Source organism: Monodelphis domestica, chromosome 1 (genome assembly GCF_027887165.1).
Source record: "Monodelphis domestica isolate mMonDom1 chromosome 1, mMonDom1.pri, whole genome shotgun sequence".
NCBI classification, from domain to species: Eukaryota; Metazoa; Chordata; class Mammalia; order Didelphimorphia; family Didelphidae; genus Monodelphis; species Monodelphis domestica.
In genome coordinates, this window is record NC_077227.1 from 114,585,375 (window position 1) to 114,609,330 (window position 23,956).

General features: G+C 38.9%; 1 protein-coding gene across 4 annotated transcripts in view; it reads left to right on the forward strand.

Moving 5' to 3' along the window:
* ARMH3 (armadillo like helical domain containing 3) overlaps positions 1–23,956 on the forward strand; it is a 232,757-nt gene that overhangs the window by 66,682 nt on the left and 142,119 nt on the right. For all 4 annotated transcript variants that reach the window (XM_007479128.3, XM_007479127.3, XM_001379099.4 and 1 more), the window contains 3 exons: positions 545–614; positions 1,753–1,813; positions 16,267–16,355. In XM_007479128.3, coding sequence (XP_007479190.1) covers positions 545–614; positions 1,753–1,813; positions 16,267–16,355 — 220 coding nt within the window. The remainder of the gene's footprint in view (positions 1–544; positions 615–1,752; positions 1,814–16,266; positions 16,356–23,956) is intronic.

Here is a 23,956-nt window from a genome sequence, read left to right on the forward strand (position 1 = left end):
ATATGTTGGCTATACTTAAATGGCACTGATTCTTGCAGTGAATCTATAAAATAGAATGGGGGGGGGGGGGATTGTCTCAGTGTCTTCCTTTCAATGTTTTGGCTAAGCTTGAGAAGGTATTGCTTTCATCATCTGTGCAAAAGAGGGAATAAAATATGAAGACTTGGTGAATTACCTGGAGTCAGGGAGGTTTGAGAACATTAAGGTGAGGTTTAGGTTTGCTCCATGCTTATCCCATACTTTATTATCTGAATGAAAATATTCTTGTTGCCAGTATCACAGTGTGTGAAGATCATATTACAATAGTCCTCCTCAGGTTGCTCTCTAGCCCCTGGGGGACTGTCATTTTGCTGTGAGCTGCATTTCAGCCACAGGTCTGTGTTATCATCTGAGGAGCATGTCTAACTCATCCTTCTTGAAGTCATATAAATGAAAGGCTATAACCCCATGGTGGTCATTTTATTTGCACAAGAAATGTAGTGATGATGCATTAGTTGTCCCTTCAGGCATCCCCTGATTTCCTCTCATCCTTGTGTGTTTGAAGCCTATGAGACACAGGAAGAAAGCAGCAGACAAGAACCTTCCCTGTCGCCCTTTGGTGTGCGCAGTGCTGGGTGAGTGAACATCATCACATTTAGAGTTTTCCAGGAACAGTCACAGGTTTGCACTCTGAAGGTCTTCAAAAAGGAGGGCTAGATAACAATAAATGGTATTTGTATTTGTTCCTAAGGGAGGAGGTTCCTAGCTAGGTTGTTAGAAAATAGATTTAACTTCTTAATGGACTGCTTCCTTGGCTTGAGAAAGTTTGTCTATTTCTGTGTTTGGTTAAACACCTCATCTATCCCTGGTGCTCAATAAATGATACTCTTGTTCCTAAGAGAAATTCCTTCTCCAGTGAGATGAATGGCCAAGCCTTAGCTTGATGTATAGTTCAACTCCGTGAAATATTCCATTTCTGACCAAGTTGCCCCAGAATTTTTTCTCCCTGTTTTTAGTCTAGCTAGTCTGTTAGCTAGAGGTCATGAGTTTTGAAGTCCTGGGCAGGATTTAGATCTACAATCTAGTCCTTGGTGGGATAAGCTGGGATGCAACTGACAGGGTTGACAGGCAGGCAGGGCTATACCCTGGGCAATCTTTTCTGTCCAGGATACTGAATTTTCCCCAAGGGACTTGACTACACTCTTAATCTCATTTCTCTTGGCCATATAGCTCTGGTACCTAAATATACTTGTATTTAGAAACAGTAATTAAGACTATATAATAAGCCCATATTGACCCACAGCCCCTGTGACCATTTCAGTCAATATCTGTCAAAATGAGCGTGCTATTGAGATGAGGTAGATTGACATGGTTGCAGAACTGAGACTCTGGAAACATGAACATAATCCATAATTCTGCCTCTGCTTGCCTCCTCACCCCATTCTAAGAGAGAATGATTTCCCTTTGGCATTTTGCATTAGTGTTGTGGCATGAAATAGCTCTACAATGGAGCCTCCCTCATGTGTCTGAATTTATTGGCTAATCGAAACAGGCTCTTGGAAGGGGGAGAAGGGGGAGCTCATTTCCTTGTTACCCTCCAGGAGGCAGGCAGAGCACATGATTCACTCTTTCAGAAAGGACACTTTGGTATGAATACAGATATACTTAGTGGGTTCTAGTTAATATGTGTGTGGGCAGGAACTTTTTGTACAACTTGAACACATATTTCTAATTTCTTCTTGACCAATCTGATTTTTTTGTTCTACATTTCAGATCTGATGGTGGAGTTCATTGTAACACATATGATGAAGGAGTTTCCTATGGATCTTTATGTGTAAGTGCTATAGGCCATTTTGTGTGTGTAGAAATTGATCTCATGGAACTGAGTAAGAAAGAAATAAGGGTCACACAATATTTTTAAATATATTTTATCTGCATAGAAATCCCAGAGGGCATTCTTCAGAGGGGATTTGTGCATCTTTCTAAAAGGGAAAAAATGTGCAAGCTAGTTCGGATATTATCAGTATCTCTAGTCACATATTCTAGGTATATTGCATACAGGGGAAAGAGCCCATTGCTCAAAGTATACAAGACCAAACCTGCAGCATATGTGCTGCAGTCCAAAGACATGAGACTTCAGCAAGTCACTGAATCAGATCCAGAGCTTTGGAAATTAGTAAAAGTTTCGTTGGGAGGGAGAACAACCTGAAAGCTGAACTAAGTTACTGTTTCCAAAGACCTGATAAGCATGACTTCATTGACTATGTATGCCTGGTGGGCTGGTGTAGGGATATTGAGTGAAGATTTATTGTCCATTTAAATTCCTTATAGTAGGCACAACCACAAGCAACTGAGGCATGCACCAAATTCATATATATTCCAAGTACTTGAAGTGTCTCTTGTCTACCTGCTACCTCTGAAGATATCTCATATTTTATGCTTAGAAACAACTGCACTATGTTCATTTGGTCCTAACTATAGTGTGTATTATATTTGCTCCTCAAAAAGTATCAGAATTTGGTCTTTCTTGAACCTTGATCCTTCTGTTCCTTTTGGCATATTGAGATATATCAAGCATCCTGTGCTTCTTTTGAATGGCAGGCCTGGGATCTGGGGAGGGAAAGGATTTTGCTATTTGAACTTTCTAGAATGGTTGTAGAATATGCCTTTGGTTTCCCAAATCTGAAGTAGTAATGAAAATGTTACTGTTGGATAAGTTTTTTCTTTTCTTTCTTTTTTTCTTCTTTTGCCTTTAAGGATTGTAGGGGTAAGTTGTACCTCCATTTTAATTCTAGAAGTTATAGAAAGCTCTATAATGTTCATCCAACAAGTTTATTGCTTGTTTAAAGCAGGTGGCTCTGGACCTGAGAGATCTAAGAATTAGATTTTAATTTTCCTGGAGTGTATAGTTCCCAGGCCTAGTGTCTTGTGTTTTAGGAAATGATGCTTGCTAAGTAATGTAGGAAGATACGGCATACCTTGGCAGAACTATATATAGTCTATAGTCTCTAAGCTTGGGCAATCTGCTGTGTTGTAATAATTAAAATAGTGGAAGACATAAACTGTGGCAGATAAAAGAGTGTTGTGGCTTAAATTGTGACCGTAGAAAATATGGTTTCAAGACAGTGTCTTGTTTTAAATCAAATATAAGGTGGTCGCCAGGGAAAAATTCCCAATTATTAAATATACCCAAGTCAGCTGGGTTTTATAGAGATTTTTAATTAATACAAATGAGGAATTAAAGAAAGGGAGAGAGAGAAAAAAAGGGAATAATGAGAAAAAAGGCTAGGCCAGCTTAGGCCAGCCTTAAAAGAGAGAGATCAGTCAGTCTTCAATCCACTCACCACAAGATTTGTCCAAGCAAGGATTCTAGTGTTCAGAGAGACACCAGTTCAGCTTTGGCCAGCTGCCATCTCCAGAAAGAGTTCCTCTGAGACACCCTTCAAGGCAGCTTTTCCTCTCCTTTTAAAGGGAATTTTCTCCTATGTCACCTCCCATGAGTTCTCACATCTACCAATCACAGTAGACGGTTTCCAAGGACAGACCATTCTTAATTCACACCTAAGAAGGCTAAACTTTTGAGTAATTCATGCCTGAGTAAGTTCTCACCTCTTTGCCTTTTGCAAGTTCACAAGTTGCCTGACCTTTATAGGCACTTAGCACCCTTTTGTATTAGATCTAAAAATAGGCACAGCTTAAGAACTTTTACCTTACTATAAGTATGGGTTTAAGTATTTTTCATTGTTCAGCAAGGAGTTTCTTCCTCTAAAGCAGGCTTAAGTAGGGGTGGAGTAGAGGTCTCACATTCCTGATCTAAGTTCCTTCATTGTTTAAAATGGGGAATGGTCTTAACCAAACCTTATGAAGTAGGGTCTGAGAATTTTTAAGGTTCATGTGTGTTGACCTTTTCAGAGAACATTCTCTGTGGTTCTCAGGCACTCGTATATATAAGTTTTTACATATTTTCTTTTTCTATGTCTTTTTCTACATTTCTGCCTTTTCTATTATTTTGAATGTCCTGAAATTACGGAAGATGGAAAAGATAACGGAAGCCCTAAGCTGATTAAGACTGGGCGGAAGGTACCACTCTCAGACTGAGTTCTCTTTCTTCATTCCTGCCATCGGGCATGTTTTTAGTTCCCTTGCCTTTCTCATCCAGATTTCAGTCCTAGAGGATCAACTTTCTTTTAGGTGAATTTAGCAGCTCCCACCTGATAATCAGGCTGGGTGGCTTCTGCCTCTTCTCTCTTTATACTTTATTTTCTGGTAGTGTATGGTAGAATGAGAAATTGAAAGTAAAATGAATTTTTGCTGTTTAAGATGAATTTATAATATGCTTGGTGAAATATGAAGAAACATGGAAAGACTTAATAGAACATCACATCAAAACTCCCCAGAATCTGTGTCATAAATAAAGCAGTTGTACTTTTGAGGGACTGTTTCAGGTAAAGTTAATACTAGTCAAGACCAGGATGAGGAGAAGAAAAGAATCACTTTCTCCTAGTGAAGTGAGGGATTGGAAAGCCTCATTAAATAATTACCTCTATTGCCAGAGTCCTAATACTTATGTAGATATCTGGAAGTTTGGGGAAAAGAACACTTTGGGGAGAGCAAACTTATATTCTTCCATTCATTTCTGTAAGATCTGCACTCTTCCTGTGTCAGATATTCCCAAACTCTGGCACCTGCCAGGGAAAAGATATATAACCTAGCTTATGCCATAGGAGAATTATTGAAGTAGTAGATTTGCTTATAGAAGAAGACATACATGTGCATAAAAAGGCATGCATACAGAACTAATAAGCAGGGGGGAGCTTAGGAGATGCCTGGGTCTCTCAGATGACATTTGTTTATACAGCCCCTTTCATTAAAATCCTGTCTGAGAGGATCTTGCAAGATCAGCAGACCTAATTACAGTATCACAGAGAAAGGAGGAAATCTCTATGAATAATAGGCCAGACCAAGTTGGGTGGTGAGGTGGTAGAGCAGAACAAGGAAAAATTATTATGAAGGCTTCCAAGGAGGAGAAAATGACTCATACAGACTCATACAGAAAATAGTTTATTTTCTATTTTTGATTTTGATATGCTTTGAAATCACATAGATTGATATTTTGTCTATTAGTGTCTCTAGACCTTGCCATCACTAGTATGAAAGGCTTTGGCCTTTTTCTGTCCTTGTGTCTTTCTCCCCCTACCTAGGTTGTATTTCTCCAAGAGCAAGAATATTACTGAGGAATAAGTACCTTTGCCTCTAGGGTAATGGATCATACATATAGGATTCCTTATCTTAAACATTAACTGTTCAGAAGCCTGGAGTATTAGTTTCATTTCTTGCTTCATGGGTATCTTTTCAAGTTATGTGAAATCAGTAGTGGCTCAAGGAGAATCCCCTTTGTCCTTAGAATGAAGCACTAGAACTCAGGATTCTCAGTTTTACCCCAGGGAAGTTCTTTTTCTGTCACTTAATATTACTTTTTGGAATCTAGACAAAGCTGGACTAGATTTGGGATATATTAGCTAAAGCAAATGATGCTATTGGAGAAACATGACCTGTTTTCTTTCTATTTCTTTGTTTCTATTCACTCTTTGTCCTACTCCTACTGTTTTATTCTCAGTTTCTCTTGTTTTTAGAATGATGATATCTAAGTTTAGAGGCCATCTTGCTTAATTGGCATGTGAATAGTTATTCCTTCTATACTACATCTGGCAGGTGGTCATCTAGATTTTTCTTGAAGAACTTCAGTGATAAGAATCATGTTGCCTTCTTTCTGCTTTTGGGAAGCTCCAGTTGTTAGAAAGTTTTTCCTCATATCAAATTACAATTTCTATCTATTGATCATAGACCTTCCTTATGGGGCCAAACAGAACAAGTATAATTTCTTTTTTTTTTCTTTTTTTTTTAATAAACATTATTTTATTTGGTCATTTCCAAACGTTATTCATTGGAAACAAAAATAATTTTCTTTTCCTCCCCCCCTCCTCCCACCACCTCTCCCAGAGCTGACGCATGATTCCACTGGGTATCACATGTGTTCTTGACTCGAACCCATTTCCCTGTTGTTGGTATTTGCATTGGAGTGTTCATTTAGAGTCTCTCCTCAGTCATATCCCCTCTAGCCCTGTAGTCAAGCAGTTGCTTTTCCTTGGTGTTTTTACTCCCACAGTTTATCCTCTGCTTGTGAATAGTGTTTTTTAGATACCTGCAGATTGTTCAGGGACATTGCATTGACACTAATGGAGAAGTCCATTACCTTCAATTGTACCACAGTGTATCAGTCTCTGTGTATAATGATTTCCTGGTTCTGCTCCTTTCCCTCTGCATCACTTCCTGGAGGTTATTCCAGACTCCATGGAGTTCCTCCACTTTATTATTCCTTTTAGCACAGTAGTATTCCATCACCAACATATACCACAATTTGTTCAGCCATTCTCCAATTGGAGGGCATCCCCTCATTTTCCAATTTTTGGCCACCACAAAGAGTGCTGCTATGAATATTCTTGTACAAGTCTTTTTCCTTATTATCTCTTTGGGGTACAAACCCAGCAGTGCTATGGCTGGATCAAAAGGCAGACAGTCTTTTATCGCCCTTTGTGCATAGTTCCAAATTGCCCTCCAGAGTGGTTGGATCAATTCGGAATTCCACCAGCAATGAATTAGTGTCCCTACTTTGCCACATCCCCTCCAGCATTCATTACTTTCCATAGCTGTCATGTTAGGCAATATGCTAGGTGTGAGGTGATACCTCAGAGTTGTTTTGATTTGCATCTCTCTGATTATAAGAGATTGAGAACACTTTCTCATGTGCTTATTAATAGTTTTGATTTCTTTGGCTGAGAACTGCCTGTTCATGTCCCTTGCCCATTTATCAATTGGAGAATGGTTTGATTTTTTTGTACAATTGATTTAGCTCTTTGTAAATTTGAGTAATTAAAACTTTGTCAGAGGTTTTTTTTTTTTAAACCCTTACCTTCCATCTTGGAGTCAATACTATGTTTTGGCTCCAAGGCAGAAGAGTGGTAAGGGCTAGGCAATGGGGGTCAAGTGACTTGCCCAGGGTCACACAGTTGGGAAGTGGCTGAGGCCAGATTTGAACCTAGGACCTCCCGTCTCTAGGACTGAGTCAGAGGTTTTTATGACGATTGCTTCGTAATTTGTTGCTTTTCTTCTGATTTTAGTTACATTGGGTTTGTTTGTACAAAAACTTTTTAATTTGATGTATTCCAAATTATTTATTTTGCATTTTGTGACTCTTTCTAAGTCTTGCTTGGTTTTAAAATCTTTCCCTTCCCAAAGGTCTGACATGTATACTATTCTGTGTTCACCTAATTTTCTTATAGTTTCCTTCTTTATGTTCAAGTCATTCACCCATTTTGAATTTATCTTGGTGTAGGGTGTGAGGCGTTGATCTAAACCTAATCTTTCCCACACTGTCCTCCAATTTTCCTAGCAGTTTTTATGAAATAGTGTATTTTTATCCCAAAAGGTGGGTTCTCTGGGTTTGTGGTATACTGTCTGGCTGAGGTCACTTACCCCGAGTCTATTCCACTGATCCTCCTTTCTGTCTCTTAGCCAGTACCAAATTGTTTTGATGACCACTGCTTTATAATATAGTCTGAGATCTGGGACTGCAAGACCCTCTTCCTTTGTATTTTTTTTTTCATTGTTTCCCTGGATATCCTTGATCCTTTGTTCTTCCAAATGAACTTTTTTTATGTTTTTTTCTAAATCGGTAAAAAAAATTTTTGGAAGTTCAATGGGTATGGCACTAAATAGATAAATGAGTTTGGGTAGGATGGTCATTTTTATTATATTGGCTCATCCTACCCATGAGCAGTTAATGTTCTTCCAATTGTTTAAGTCTAGTTTTAGTTGTGTGGAGAGTGTTTTGTAGTTGTGTTCATATAGTTCCTGTGTTTGTTTTGGGAGATAGATTCCTAAGTATTTTATTTTGTCTAAGATGATTTTGAATGGGATTTCTCTTTCTAGTTCTTGCTGCTGAGCTGTGTTGGAAATATATAGAAATGCTGATGACTTATGTGGGTTTATTTTGTATCCTGCAACTTTGCTCAAGTTGTTGATTACTTCGATTAGCTTTTTAGTTTAATCTCTAGGATTCTTTAAGTAGACCATCATGTCATCCACAAAGAGTGATAACTTGGTCTCCTCCTTGCCTATTTTAATGCCTTCAATTTCTTTTTCTTCTCTAATTGCTACTGCTAGTGTTTCTAGTACAATGTCGAATAGTAGAGGTGATAATGGGCATCCTTGTTTCACTCCTGATCTTATTGGGAATGCATCTAGTTTATCCCCATTGCAGATGATATTAGCTGATAGTTTTAGATATATACTGTTTATTATTTTTAGGAACGCCCCTTCTATTCCTATGCTTTCTAGTGTTTTTAATAGGAATGGGTGTTGTATTTTATCAAAGGCTTTTTCTGCATCTATTGAAGTAATCATGTGATTTTTGTTGGTTTGCTTGTTGATATGGTCAATTATGTGGATAGTTTTCCTAATATTGAACCAGTCCTGCATCCCTGGTATAAATCCTACTTGATCATGGTGAATGACTCTTCTGATCACTTGCTGGAGTCTTTTTGCTAGTATCCTATTTAAGATTTTTGCATCTATATTCATTAGGGAGATTGGTCTATAATTTTCTTTCTCAGTTTTTGGCCTGCCTGGCTTTGGGATCAGTACCATGTTTGTGTCATCAAAGGAATTTGGTAGAACTCCCTCTTTGCTTATTTTGTCATATAGTTTGTATAGTATTGGGGTTAGCTGTTCTTTGAATGTTTGATAGAATTCATTGCTGAATCTATCAGGCCCTGGGGATTTTTTCTTAGGAAGTTCTTTGATGGCCTGTTGGATTTCTTTTTCTGATTTGGGATTATTTAAGAAATCTATTTCTTCTTCTGTTAGTCTAGGCAATTTATATTTTTGTAAATATTCATCCATATCACCTAGGTTGGCATATTTATTGCCATATAGTTGGGCAAAGTAGTTTTTAATGGTTGCCTTAATTTCCTCTTCATTGGAGGTGAGGTTCCCCCTTTTCATCCTTGATGCTGTTAATTTGCCTTTCTTCTTTCCTTTTTTTAAATTAGATTGACCAGTACTTTGTCTATTTTGTCTGTTTTTTCAAAGTACCAGCTTCTGGTCTTGTTTATTAGTGCAATAGTTCTATCACTTTCAATTTTATTAATTTCTCCCTTAATTTTTAGGATCTCTAGTTTGGTTTTCTTCTGGGGGTTTTTAATTTGTTCGTTCTCAAGTTTTTTGATTTGCATTTCCAATTCCTTGATCTCTGTCCTCCCTAATTTGTTAATATATGCACTCAGGGATATGAATTTTCCTCTAAGTACTGCCTTGGCTGCATCCCATAAGGTTTGAAAGGATATCTCACCATTGTCATTTTCCTCAACAAAATTGTTAATTGTTTCTATGATTTCTTCTCTAACTAACCAATTTTGGAGTATCATATTATTTAATTTCCAATTAATTTTTGATTTGGCTCTCCATGTACCCTTACTGATCAATATTTTATTGCTTTATGATCTGAAAAGGTTGCATTTATTATTTCTGCTTTTCTGCATTAGAGTGCCATGTTTCTGAGACCTAGTGTATGATCTATTTTTGTGAATGTGCCATGTGGTGCTGAGAAGAAGGTGTATTCCTTTTTGTCCCTATTTATTTTTCTCCATATGTCTATTAGCTCTAATTTTTCTAAGATTTCATTCACATCTTTTACCTCTTTCTTATTTATTTTTTGGTTTGATTTATCTAAATTTGATAGTGGTTGGTTTAAGTGTCCCACTAATATGGTTTTACTGTCTATTTCCTCCATCAGTTCTCTTAGTTTCTCCATTAGAGATTTGGATGCTATACCATTTGGTGCATACATGTTGATTAGTGATATTTCCTCATTGTCTATACTCCCTTTTAACAGAATATATTTACTTTCCCTATCCCTTTTGATCAGGTCTATTTGTGCTTTGGCTTTGTCAGATATCATGATTGCAACTCCTGCCTTCTTTCTATCAGTTTTTGCTTTCTATCAGTTGAGGCCCAAAAGGTCTTACTCCATCCTTTAATTCTAACCTTGTGAGTATCAACCATCCTCATATGTTTTTCTTGAAGACAACATATGGTAGGGTTTGGGGTTCTAATCCAATCTGCTATTTGTCTTCATTTTATGGGTGAGTTCATCCCATTCACATTCAAAGTTATGATTGTCACTTGTGGATTTCTTGGCATTTTGATATCTTCCCTTATTTCTGACTTTTCTTCTTTAGCTATATCCTTTTGAACCAGTGATTTACTTTAGGTCAGTCCCCCTAGTCCCCTCCCTTGGTATGCTTCCCTTTCTAGCCCCTCCCTTTTTATGTTCCCTTCCCCTCCCCCTTCTCCTTCCCTCCCTTTTTATACTCCCTCCTTAATTTCCCTTTCTTTCTTACCCTGTTGGATAAGATAGAATTCAGGATCCCACTGGATCTAGATGTTCTTCCCTCTCAGATTTGATTTCACTGAGAGTAAGGTTTAAGTAATACCACTTCACACTCTCTTCCTCTCCTCATATGAGAGATCTTCCCCTCCCCTTCCCATGTGTATCTTTGTATGGTAAAGATTATTCTATTTAGTACCCCCCCCATTTCTTGAAGTAAATCTTAGTATTGTCGACGCTTCCCCCCCTCCCTTTTCCTTTCTTTGCCCCCACTTTCACCAAATCTTCTTGATGCCCCAATCTTTCCCTATGCATGATTCTTCTAACTACTCTTATGATGCTACAATTTTTGAGAGTTACACAGTACATTTTCCCCACATATTAATATATATAACTTGATTTCAATGTAGTCCTTATAGAAGAGAGTTTGACTTAAAGAAAAAGATAAGATTTATCTACTTTTCCCTTTCTTTCATATTTACCTTTTCATGTTTCTCTTGCTTTCTGTGATTGGATATCAAATTTTCCATTAAGTTCTGGTCTTTTCTTAGCAATGCTTGGAAATCTTCTATTTTGTTGAATGCCCATACTTTCCCCTGGAAGTATATAGTCACTTTTGCTGGGTAGTTGATTCTTGGTTGGAGACCCAGCTCTCTTGCCTTTCTAAATATTGTGTTCCATGCTTTGCGGTCTCTTAGAGTGTTAGCCGCTAAGTCATGTGTGATCCTTATGGGAGCTCCCTTATATCTGAAGCTCCTCTTCTTAGCTTCTTGTAGGATTTTCTCCTTTTCTTGGAAGCTCTTGAATTTGGCGATTACATTTCTGGGCGTTGTCTTTTTGGGGATTTAGTATAGAGGGTGTTCTATGAACCCTTACTATTTCTATTTTGCCGTCTTGCCCCAGAATATGTGGGCAATTTTCTTCTATAATCTCCTGTTGTATAGCATTCAGGTTTTTGTTTATCTCTGGTTTCTCGGGTAGACCAATAATTTTCATGTTGTCTCTTCTTCCTCTGTTCTCCAGGTCTGTGACCTTTTCAGTGAGATATTTTATGTTTTCTTCTAATTCTATATTTTTTTGGCTTTCCTTTATTAATTCTTACTGTTTTGCATGCTCACTGTCTTCCAGTTGCTTAATTCTGGTCATTAGGGACTGGTTTTGCTTTTCAGCTTTGTCTGCCCTTCTATTAGATGCTTCCAGCTCTTTCTCCAATTGTGAAGTCTTGTCTATCAGACTGCTGATCTCTTTCTCCCATTTTTCTTTCCAGAAGGTTTCCATCTTTTGGGTAAGCTCCAATTTGAGTTCTTCCAGAGTTTGTGGATAATTTCCATTTTGGGAGGCATGTTTTGATTTTGTTTGGGTTTCATCCTCTTTCTCTTCTTTTCCTTGGGTACTCCCGCCATAAAAGTTTTCAATAGTCACCTTTTTCCCTTTCTTCCTGGAGGCTTGATTTTGGGCCATGTGAGCCATCCCTTTGGTGGTTTTGTTCCCGTTTCCTTTTTGGTCTGAGTTCTGGGTGATATGGGCGGGTTTTCTGTGGGTTTAGGTTGCCTCAGACTAGTTCTTCCCAGCCTCTGAGGTTTCCTAGACAGCAGGCCCCTGTTCTCAGCACAACCGCCCCTGTGTTCAGCGTGGCCGCCCCTTTGCTCAGCGCGGCTGCCCCTTTACTCAGCTCAGCCACCCCTTTGCTCTTTGCAACCTCTCCTGTGTTCAGCACGGCCGCCCCTTTGCTCAGCGCAGCCGCCCCTTTGCTCAGCACAACCACCCCTGTGTTCAGCGCAGCTGCCCCTTTGCTCAGCGCAGGATTCTCCCATGAAACCGCCCTGAGAGGTTGTTTCCTTGCAGTCTTTAGATCCCCAGGACCCTGGTGTGCCCTCCCAGACAGAGAAGTTCCTCACTCACTCACTGTCCCAGTGAGCGCTCTGATACCTTACTCTGGTTTGGTGGGAGTGGGGGGTGAGGGAGGGAAGGGTGGCTCATTTCACATTTTTGCCAGCTTTTCCTCCTTCTTATAGTGTGGCAGTGTTCAAACTCCACATACCTTTGTTTCTGTGGGGTTACTGGAGAGTCCCTCTGTTCTTCCAAAGGTGATTTTTATGCTCTTTTGAGGTAGTCTCTTTCATTCAGTGCCGGGGAGAGGAAGCAGTTCGTGTCTAGATTGCACCCAGAAGTCCCAACAAGTATAATTTCTTGAGTGAATCAGAAACCATTTTAAGGACTTAGTATGTGCCAGGCACTGTGCTAAGCCTGGGAATATAGTACAAAAAGGAAGGTAGGCTTTGTCCTCACCTAACTTCATTTCTAATTGAAGGAGATAACTCATAAGGAGTTGTAGTGACCTGGGAAAATAGCTTTGGTGTGGGCAGTTAAAGGTATGCTCATTTGATCCACAGAGCTATGTCCTTTCCAAGAGCAATGACACTGTTAGCTTCGTTTATGTATCTGGATCAGGAAATGGAAAACTGGGGGCAAGGGGTGATTAGGTAGAGTATATATATTGGGGGTAAGGGCAGTAGGAATGTGAAGATGGCAAGATGGTTAAAAGGAAAATGAATTGGATTTGGTCTGGATCTGGCAGGTAAGTTTGAATTAATACAGTCACCCATCAAGTTGACTCTGCCTTAGGGTAAGAGTTTAAAAGCTAAGTCTACTACTGAGTTACCCAAAAATTGGGGACATGGATTCTGTGAGTTACTTGATGACAGTTATTATGTCTCTTCTAAGTTTACTCTTTCTAGATTACACATCCTTTATTTGTCCAATTGATCATCTTATGGCACAATTTCCATTCTTCTCATTATTATAGCATTCTCCCCCTCAAAACAGTCCAACTTACCAGGGGTCTTTCCATGGTTAGCACCTTTCTGTTTTCTAAATGGGATACCTTAATCTTCTTATTGTTCCCTTTGTTGACTTTCTCTCTGTTTTGCTACAATGAGACTAACATGTAAATGATCGCAGTGATAAACACCATCTAGTTGAAAAGGGGAAAAACAACCTCACTCTTTTCACAACCTCTAGGTTGGTCCATGTTTATGGCAGTTTTGCAATTGGTTTAAGGTGAATTGTAAGGAAATTTGCCTCTACCACTCTTGATTCTTTTCATTTACAGGATAAAGCAACATTCCCAGTCCTGCTGTTTGAACTTCCCTCTAGAGATCTTTATTGAGTCCCCCCAATAGAAATGGGGGGGGGGTGGTTCAGGGCTTAGAACCTGGAATTAGACATTGGATTTCAAGCAATGTAGAGGCCTATAAACAGCAGTGATTTCAAATGTTAAAATTCTTTTTAATTGAACATTAAGTTTAGAAACTTAAAATGAAAATAGGAAATGCAAAAGCTAATGCCCTCAAACAAGGAGCATTGCTTTATCTACATGGCGTAGACTGAATATTAAAATGGACATTTAATGGCTTAACTAGCAATCAAAACCTACCTAGCTATAGAATGTATCAAGTTAATGTTGCTATGAGAACCGTAACTTAACATTTTCTCACAATTTGGAATGCAGTAATTGCAATAATGAAGACTCCCCCCGCCTTTTACATGGATTTTTTCCTACTTTTTGATAAAGAGACAGAAGAGTAAGTTGATTTGAGGCAACACAAGACAGCCCAGCTGTTCATGATTCTCCTAAGTAAACACAATAATTCCCCACCTAGCTGGCAACCCAGGGAGGTGGTATGTTCATCTAACTTATGCACCCAGGGACCTCAGCTCTTTGCGGAACCTCTAAAAGAAAACTCTTAGTTGGGTTAAGGTGTGGAAGTTCGGGGTGGGTAATACAATATTGTTCAAGATTATGAGAGGGTCATTACATGGTAGATAGAATACTTTACTGTCTGGGAAGAGATGTGTCTAGGATTTTGGGTAGAAAGGAGAAAATTCTATTTATATTACAGAATTCTATGTGTTTTTATGTCTAAGAAAAACTGACAGTTTTTTCCTTTACTCTTGTTCACTCACTTATTTCTGCTTGCTTAGAGATAATCTCTTCCGATGTGTATATTGTTGATATAGAAAATAGCTTTTTGAGATTCCAGGGGTTTAGAAACTTAACCTAATTACATCTCTCAGCAGCCCAGTTCTACCCCTATGAGCAGAATAACCCAACTCTGTTGTTACCTCACCTTGACAGCCTCCCCTTAAACAATCTGCTCCCTAGGAAAGGGACCCAGTGTTGCAGGGCGGTGGCCATTTAATGGGGAAACTCACAAGGGTGACATTTCTCCAGTAGTAACAGGAGAAGAAATATTTGAAATACATCATTACTGTGATCGAAAGAGAAAAGGAATGGAAATGACAGTAACCAACAAGAGTTGCCACTGAATATTATGGTGAGGATGCAGCAGTCTTATATTTAAAACTCAAGGGGGATGTGATTGTGGTCTCAAGCAGCTAAATATATGGGTCTCAAATAAGAATTAGATTTTTTAAAACTGTCACATTTACCCTGAAACCCATTCATCTTCTTCAACAGCACCAAGATTAAGCATATGTTCTGCTAAGCTATATAATAAAGTAGCAAACATACTGAGCCACTGGCATCACAGGACAATTGCTAACAGTTTAAAGCTTCTGATGCTAGGCTCCAGCTTCCTTCTTTTATAGGTCATTGTCTTCATCAGGGAGTGCAGTTGTCTGAGACATCTGAAAGTTTTGCTCAGGCTGTGCTGTCAGCTGTTGACTGTTTCTGATGGCACAAGAACAGACATGCCAAAAAACTCCAAATTAGGGTCTTCATTATGTTTTCTAGCAAACTAAAGTAGTTTCTCAATGTCATCATTACTTTTCACCAAAATATTGCAATACCAGAGATTTTTCTTCCTATAGAAGACATAGGGATATTTTCACATGCTTATGCTAGATCTCTGTGCTGGTTAGGCACATTCTTGTAAGTAACTTTTAATGTTACATTGAACATTATAATGGCTCACTTGGGATATGATAACCATTTCTCAAAGCACCAAATTCCTTTCGGCCTGTTGTATTCCATACATTGTGTTCAATAGGACCTCTCAGAACTGAACACAAAGGATAGAATTCAACAATTGGAGGACCTACATTATCAGATTCACAGTGTCAAGAAGCATTTTACAAATAGAAGTTTCCAGGACTGCCATCATTAGCTCATTGAAGCCTGATCTTAGGTGGCCCTTGTAGATGTGGTAACCATTAGGAACCCTGTCTTACTGAATTGTGAACAACATAGTATGATGAATAGAAGGCTGGCCTTTAAATAAAAAGATCTGTATTCAAGCCTTGCCTTTGGTATATTTTGACTGTGACCGTGGGCAAATCACAATATTTCAGTGCCCTAGACAACTCTTAGAGACTCAGTTGCAGATTTATATTGGTAAAAGGGATTTCCTTACTGATACAGTGATGAAATCACAGCTCTAGACCCATAAAAGAAAAAGGGAATGAACTTGTTGACATCTTTGCTCTCTTTCATTTCAGATGTTTTCATTAAATATTGTTAAAGCTTTCCCACTCCTAGGTTGACAATGGAAAGTTAGGATCATATTTTTCTACCTCACCAATTTTAAGGAGTGAGTGTGTTGTAGTGGAAAAGAATGCTGTATTTGAGAGTCAGGAGAGAACTCATTTCAAATCCTGTTTTGAATATGTACAAGCTGGTATCCGGGGGCAAGTCATTTAACCTGTTTGAGGCTCATTTTCCCCATCTGCACAATGGAATTAGTATTTCTAGTCTCTCCCTATCTAAAAAGTTATTCTAAGGATCAATTGAGACAACTATGTAAAGTATTTTATAAACCTTAAAGTGTTCTTTAAAGTCAGCTGTTGACAATATTTGCCTTCTTTTATCTCTCATATAGGCGCTGCATCCAAGTGGTACACAAATTACTTTGTTATCAGAAGAAGTGCCGAGTGCGATTACATTATACATGGAGAGAGCTGTGGTCAGGTAACTGTTGCTTCATCCTCATCTCTGCTTTTAGTATTTCTTTTCAAGAGCACTGGGGCTCAGATTTGATTGTTCCTTTTGTACTTTGTTACTCTTCTGTGACTTTTTCTCTTTCTAGCTGTTGTAAACACCATTGACTACTACTTCTTAAAATTTAGTACCTCTTCTCAAAGGACTTGAGCAGCTGAGGTGTCTGGAGTTATTGTAAGCTTGGATTCTTTTTTTGGTTCCATTTGGGGGCAGCATATAGACTATAGATAGGGAGGCCTCTGTTCATTTCTATAGGATGACTAATCTCAGGAAGAATGTCACAGGGATAGGGGATGGGGCGGGGAATCCATTTTTTCTGTTACATCTGGCATTATTACTGTTTACAGACAGTGTAGATTCTACCACTCCCCCTGTGCCAGAGAGAAAACTAACAAATTACAGTGTTTACTTTGGTCTTCTTATCCATTTGGCAGTCCAATTGATCCATTACCACCCCTTGCAAGCAGGGAGTGGAATTGTTCTAAGGATATGCTAATGTGAGCTTCTCAACCTCTTTCTTTTGTGTGGCTAAATCAGAGTTAGTGAAAAAAAGGAGAGAGGACAGGCCTTTGGTGGCAAGTGTTAGAAGGTGACAAGTGGGTTTGCTTGACCATGGTAGCACCTCCTCTTCCACTCCCAGAATTGAATGGCTCTGGGAGCCAAGAAGAATGGTTTTGCCTTCCTCCTCTGGAGTCTCAGCACAAGAAGGTATAGCAGTGTCTGAGGTTGTCTGAAGACCCACCAGCAGTCAGCTCCATTATATGAGCATGTCTGCTTTGTTTTGGCATGTGGTTTCCTCCCAACCCAACTTAATCTCTCTAAATTTAGCTTTCTATAAAGGGAAGGAGAAATCTTTAATTAATGGATTAACAAGTTCTTTGTAGTTTCTTTCTATGGTTGTAGACTGAAAAAGAGAAAGAGAAAAGAAGAGGGGGATGGGGTAGAGAGAGAGGAAGAGCTCTATGTACAACTACTGATCCCTGGAAACAATATGAGATACATGAAATTACCAAATCTGGGAGATGTTTCTACTTCATAGTAAGTGTGCTCTTAAGGACTATTGTTGGGTTTCCCCTTCAGTAGTGGTGTGACTGTCACATTCTAAAAGTTGAATCTTGAAGAGAAAAGGCTGTGTCTGCGGGTGTGTGTGTGTGTAGCTACAGAATTGAAAACTACATAAATGTGGTTAGCTTCCTTTCCTAGGACAGATGACTGTTTAGTCCTATATTCTGTGCCATCTTAGTAATATTCATTTTTGTCTCTTCGGTCTGCCTGTGTGCCTCTTTTAAGTCTTCTTTAGATCTTAACCTTTCTTGTATTTTCCCTTCTGTCCTCCATAGAAGTACAGGGAGTAAATTTAAAGATTCCTCTGTTACTTCCAATGTTAAGGAACCATCTGGGGAGCAAGTTATTGTGGCTCTGAGTTTGCATAGAAGGTCCCTCCCCAGCAAATTTAAAGGGGAGTCAGGCATCAAAAGAAAAGAATGTTGTACCTCTAGGGGTCCTATAGACACCATTCTAAGGGGAAGTTTTTTTTAACACTTTGGGGTATTCCTGATACTCCCACTACACTTTGTGAGTCAATGGAATAAATCGGGTACATTCTTTAATACGGACCTGGTAGCTCCAGTGTCTAAAAGACAATCATGATAGGTGTTACCCACCTTTAAGGTAACATGGGGTTCATTAGTATGGGGAGGGCAGTGGATAGGGACAATGGGTAGGTGACCACGAAGGGTTGCTAAGGTCATTTACCCTTGTATATTATGTATCTAATTTACTCCATTGATCTACCATTCTATTTCTTAATCAGTACCAGACTATTTTAATGATTGCTGTTGTATAATACAATTTACAATCTGGTACTGCTAGGCCACCATCCTTCATACTTTTTTTTCATTAGTTTCCTTGATATTCTTGACTTTTTGTTTTTCAGATGAATTTTGTTATTATTTTTTCTAGTTCTCTAAAATATTTATTTGGTCGTTTGATTGGTGTGGCAGTGAATAAGTATAGTATTCTTCATCGCTGTTGATTTTCAGTTTCCCTACATTCCTTAAAAACTTAGTACAAGTAAATTCTCCCTTTAGGAAGTCTTTCCATCTCCTTCCCTCTGCCCCATTACTAGTCTCTTTCTTCTGAGATTACTTTCCATTTACACTGTATGCACCTTGTGTGTACATAATTATTTTTTTTTTATCAGTTCCTCTAGTAGAATGTAAGTTCCTTGAGGATAAACTGCATCTTTTGCCCTTCTTTATATCATCATCATTTAGCACAGTGTTTGGCACAAAGTTATTGCAAAGATAATGTTTGTTGGCTCACTGGCATCTGTCTTCTAGAGTGCCTTCGTCCCATGTCTGCAGCTTCCTCTCTTCTTTCTGTTACACTGTCCTGGGTTCTTGAGGCCACCATCCTAGCTCTGGTTCTATTGCAGAACTCATCCCATCTTTGAAATCTCTTGCTTGGTTTGCAGCTCATACTTTTTCTTGTTCGTAGACTTAGCAAGTCCTGGCTCATCCTGGCCCCTCTTTAAGAACAAAAACAAACAAACAAAAAAACCCATACCTTCCATCTTAGAATCAATACCATATATTGGTTCCAAGGCAGAAGAGTGGTAAAGGCTAGTTAATAGGGGTTAAGTGGCTTGCCCAGGGTCATACGGCTAGGAAATGTCTGAGGTCAGACTTTAACCCAGGACCTCTTGTCTCTATGACTGGCTCTCAATCCACTGAGCCACCCAGCTGCTCTCTGGCCTCTCTTTTGCTTTCTCTCTTTCACCTTAGATGGTCTACCAACTCATCTTTTTTCAGGATCCAGTTTAGAACTTACCTGGTTAGTTTTGGTTGCTCTTGGACACTTCTTTCTCTCATACTTTATACTCTTGATGACTCATTCAAACAAGAACAGCCAGCCTCAATCTTCTCTCTTACCTTGTTCTAAGTTTTACCTGATTATAACTTTGTTTCTATCATCAATTTCTCCTGATCACTCTGAACATAGAATTTTTCTTGTTAAAAACTTCAAACCATTTGTGGTTTCAGATTGCCTGAAACTTGGTCTCAGAAATGTTTGTGATGTGATTTTGAACTTTCAGTTTACTGAAAGAATCTTTAAAGAATCTTTATCCTGTAGAAAGTTAGTCAGAGCTTCATATGTTTTGGGTGGGAAACTGTCAGGAAAAAGGGATGGTTTTTCATAGGGCCAATTAGACTTAGTCTTTTAAATTGAGTACTTTCTTTTTTCCAGGTATGTGTTTTTATGTTCAGTTAAATTTACATTTATATCAAACGAACACAGTCTTTTTTATCCTTCCCATCTTTGTTTTTCTCTTCCTCTTTTCCTTTCTCCTTTATATGTTAATTTCTCATCATTTATTTGTAGACTGTCTATGCCTCAGTTTCCCTTCTTAAAATAGATTTTTGTTGTGATCTTTTGTTTTTAAATCACTTAGATTTTCCCTTGCATCCTTTCCATCTCTCTTCTAAGAGAACCATCCCTTATAAAAAAAGGTACTTTTTTTTTTTACCTTTACCTTCCATCTTGGAGTCAATATTGTGTATTGGCTCCAAGGCAGAAGAGTGGTAAGGGCTAGACAATGGCGGTCAAGTGACTTGGCCAGGGTCACACAGCTGGGAAGTGTCTGAGGCCAGATTTGAGCCTAGGACCTCCCGTCTCTAGGCCTGGCTCTCAATTCACTGAGCTACCCAGCTGCCCCCCAAAAGGTACTTTTTTAAGAGAAGGAACATTTTAAAAGTATCCAACAAAACTGGTCTACACATTGAAGACATTTAATATAATATGCAATATTCCATACCCAGTGGACACATCAGCTCCACAGAGGAGCAGGGAGTGGTGAACTCTCATCTCTCTTCTTTGGAGCTGAGCTTATTCTTTATACTTTCACACATTCAATTCCAGTTGTTCTGTGGTTGTTGTCTGCTTCAGTTTTCACTGGACAGATTGGTTTCCTGAAGTTTGAGCCAGGAATTTATTGATAAAGCTGGCACTTCCATTTGATCTTATGTTTGTGCTGAAGTTCTCACATGAGATTAACTTTAGCTTCTCTTTGGGAGGGTTGGGTGAGCCCTGTTGGCTCCCCCTAGAATCATGACTCCATGTATTCCTGTAGGGAGATGCAGAGCAGCAGGTGTAAGGAAAGCTGCAGAATACACCACCACCTCAATGCAGTCAGAGCCTATAATAACATGTAATATTGTAATCAGTAAGAGTAAGCATGTGGCTATACTGGATCCACCCACTCCTTGGCTGGGGCTACCCCTTCCGTGTTGGCATACTGGTGTTTTCAGTGTTTTTCTGCCGTCTGGACTTATGGATTTGAGGCAGACAAATGAAACTCCTGGCGCACGTGTGTGTGTGTGTGTGTGTGTGTGTGTGTGTGTGTGTGTGTGTGTGTGTGTGTGAGAGAGAGAGAGAGAGAGAGAGAGAGAGAGAGAGAGAGAGAGGGAGGGAGGGAGGGAGGGAGGGAGGGAGGGAGGGAGAGAGAGAGAGAGAAAGAGAGAAAGAGAGAGAGAGAGATAGCCAATCTGTGAATTATATTTCCTTTGTAAGTAAGGCAGGCTTGGTGAGATCAGTCAGATAGAACAAAACCTTTAGGTATCTGAGGTTAGCAGGCCAGGACTTGATCACCTTCTGGTATTTGGAAGGTGGGTTTTAACATTTCAGTCCTTGGAATGTTGGTTTTTACACTGATAATCTGGTTTTAGTAGTCCCTGTGTTCAGTTGCCTGCTATACCACATAGCATTCATTTGGAGATCCCTTGTCTTGATCTTGTCAGAAAAGATCTATTTTTTTATTAGGTGTTTCACATCCGAGTTGAAGACATATTCGCCTTATACTCTTTTCCCACTACTGATTGTATGGGTAAAAGCCATGGCTTAGTCTTTTTTGTAGCTGTCTATTTATATGATGCCTATCACCATGGTAGCTGAGTACTTGGGAAGCATGATTAGACTAATTTCAGTTACAGTTTGGAAAGAAGAGAGATTTACTTCTTGGATTGATGTCTTTTCCTTTAATAATGTGGTGGTGTTGTTTTCAGATGGCGAAAAGTTAGAAAGATTTTCCCAAATCAGAGACCTTTTACACCAGGGCAAAGAAGTAAATTGTGCAATTTCCCTCTTAGTGAGAAGTGGAACTTGGTGCTTGGGGCGGGGTGACATCTTCTACAGTTCCTTAGATCCTCCATTTTAGACTCAGCTGACACCTACTTCTCCCTCACCAAATGAGCACATCAGTCTCTAGATGTCTTGGCACTAGGGACCATGTGCTTTCAGGCTTGACCTGTAGGCTCAGACCCCATCTATATGTACCCAGGCATAAAAATTTGAGAATGATGTATCAAAGTCCCCAAAATCAATATAAAGAGTGTGTTGGGACTTTCTAAATATAGATTCCCCTCAGTTTGTGAGGGAGCAATAACCTGACCTCATCACTCCTACCAGAGTTGGACTTGTGGGAAAGGATAGATTCCAATTTAAATCCAATGGATTATTCCAATTTCCTTTATGTCTTTCTTCCCTATTTCTCAGAGGCATGGATTGCCTTTAACACAGTTAGCTTTGGAAATCTTCATGATTTTAAGTCTATTAACAGAACAGAAGGATGAGTAGAATGTTTGGGGAGAAACATAGAGTATGTGAAAAAGTCTTCTTGGAAACAGCTGATTTTGCTTTTGTTATTGGAATAAAGGGGCCCATTGGGAAGCCACCTGCATGTAAACAGCAAACTAAGGACATGGATATGTTTATTTAAAAAAAACAAACAAACCCTTACCTTCCATCTTGGAGTCAATACTGTGTATTGGCTCCAAGGTAGAAGAGTGGTAAGGGCTAGGCAGTGGGGGTTAAGTGACTTGCCCGGGGTCCCACAGCTGGGAAGTGTCTGAGGCCAGATTTGAACCTAAGACCTCCTGACTCTGTGACTGGCTCTCAATCCACTGAGCCACCCAGCTGCCCCCCATGGATATGTTTAAAGATAGATTTGCCCTGGAATTTTGTGCTGTACATTTATTTGTGGGTGACAGATCTTTTTACCCTTTTACTCCACCACATCCCTGTGTGACAAATCATTATTTTTTATCCCAGTTTGGAATGGAAATTAAATGACTCGCCAGGAATCATGGAACTAGTTACTAGTAAAGTCATGATTAGAACTTGGAGTTCCTAACTCCTAGACTCAGATATAGATCACTAGGCAACACTTGCCTCCCTGCTGGAATAAAGGTCCCCAAAGCCCCCAAAACAATCTGTTCAACTTCAATGTGCTAAATAGCATCCAAAACTTTCACAGGTTTGCATGAAGGGAGAGACTTACAGGGAAAATGGGAAACTCAACTAGCATCACTGCTTCCAAATCCAGCCATCCCCTTTGGATGCAACTTCAGGAGTAGGAATTCCCAACCTTTTTGTTTTATGAACCGCTTTGATAGTCTGTGACAGCTTGTGAATTCCTCAGAGTAATGTGTGCTGCTTGCAATTTATAATGGAAGAAAATGCTAAATTTCTATTAGAAGTTGATTAAAATGAAGGTATAATTTTTTTTCTCATCCAAGTTCACAGACTCCTTGAAATTTATGCCTCATAGAACCTAGGGATTAAGAACTCCTGCTCTAAAGGAAGCAAGGCTAGGATATAGGAGAAAGCCTTCCTTTTAAAATAGATTCATGTTGATATATTTTATTTTTACTTCACCTACATTTCCTCCTGTAGTGTTTCCTCTCTTTCTCAGAGAGCCACTTCTTATAATAAAGCACGTTTTTCTTAAAGAGGAAGGAGAGAAAAAAATTCAGTGAAACCAATCAAAAGATTAAAAAAGCAAATAGACCTTACATTAACATTTATTGATATAAAACCATAGATCACTGTCCCTGAAAGTATTGGGTTGGGGATGGGATCCAGTGTTTACTCTTATCATTTCTTATGAGTCAGCCTTGAAGTTTTCAAAACATTTGGTTTAAATTGTTTTGTCACTGGTATTCTTTGCCTTTATGTTGTTATAGTCAATCATGTATATTGTTTTTCTGGATATGCTTACTTCACTTTGGATTAGTTCCTATAAGTTTTTCCATGCTTCTTCTGTACTGATTTTATATTATTTCCATTTCATTAATGTAACAAAATTTGTTTATCCATTTCCTAGTTGTTGGGGATCTATTTCATTTTTCAGTTGTTAACTGACACAAAAAGTGTTGCTATAAATATTTTTAGGCATATGGAGTCTTATTTTAGGGTCACTTATCTCTTTGAAATATATATGTAATAGTTGAATCTCTAGGTCAAAGATTATGGACAATTTAGTCTCCTAATTTGCACAATTCCAAATTATTTTCCTGAATGATTATGCCAAATCACAGTGTGTTCATCTTTTTGTAATCACTCCATTGACCATTCCCATCTTTTTTCATTTTTGCCATTTTGCTGGATGTGAAGTGAAATAATCAGAGTTGTTTGTTTTATTTTATTTATTAAATTAAAACAAAATTTCCATTCAATTTCATTTTTAGTTCCTTTTCTCCCTTTCTTCCCGCCTCCCTCACCCATGCTTTAAT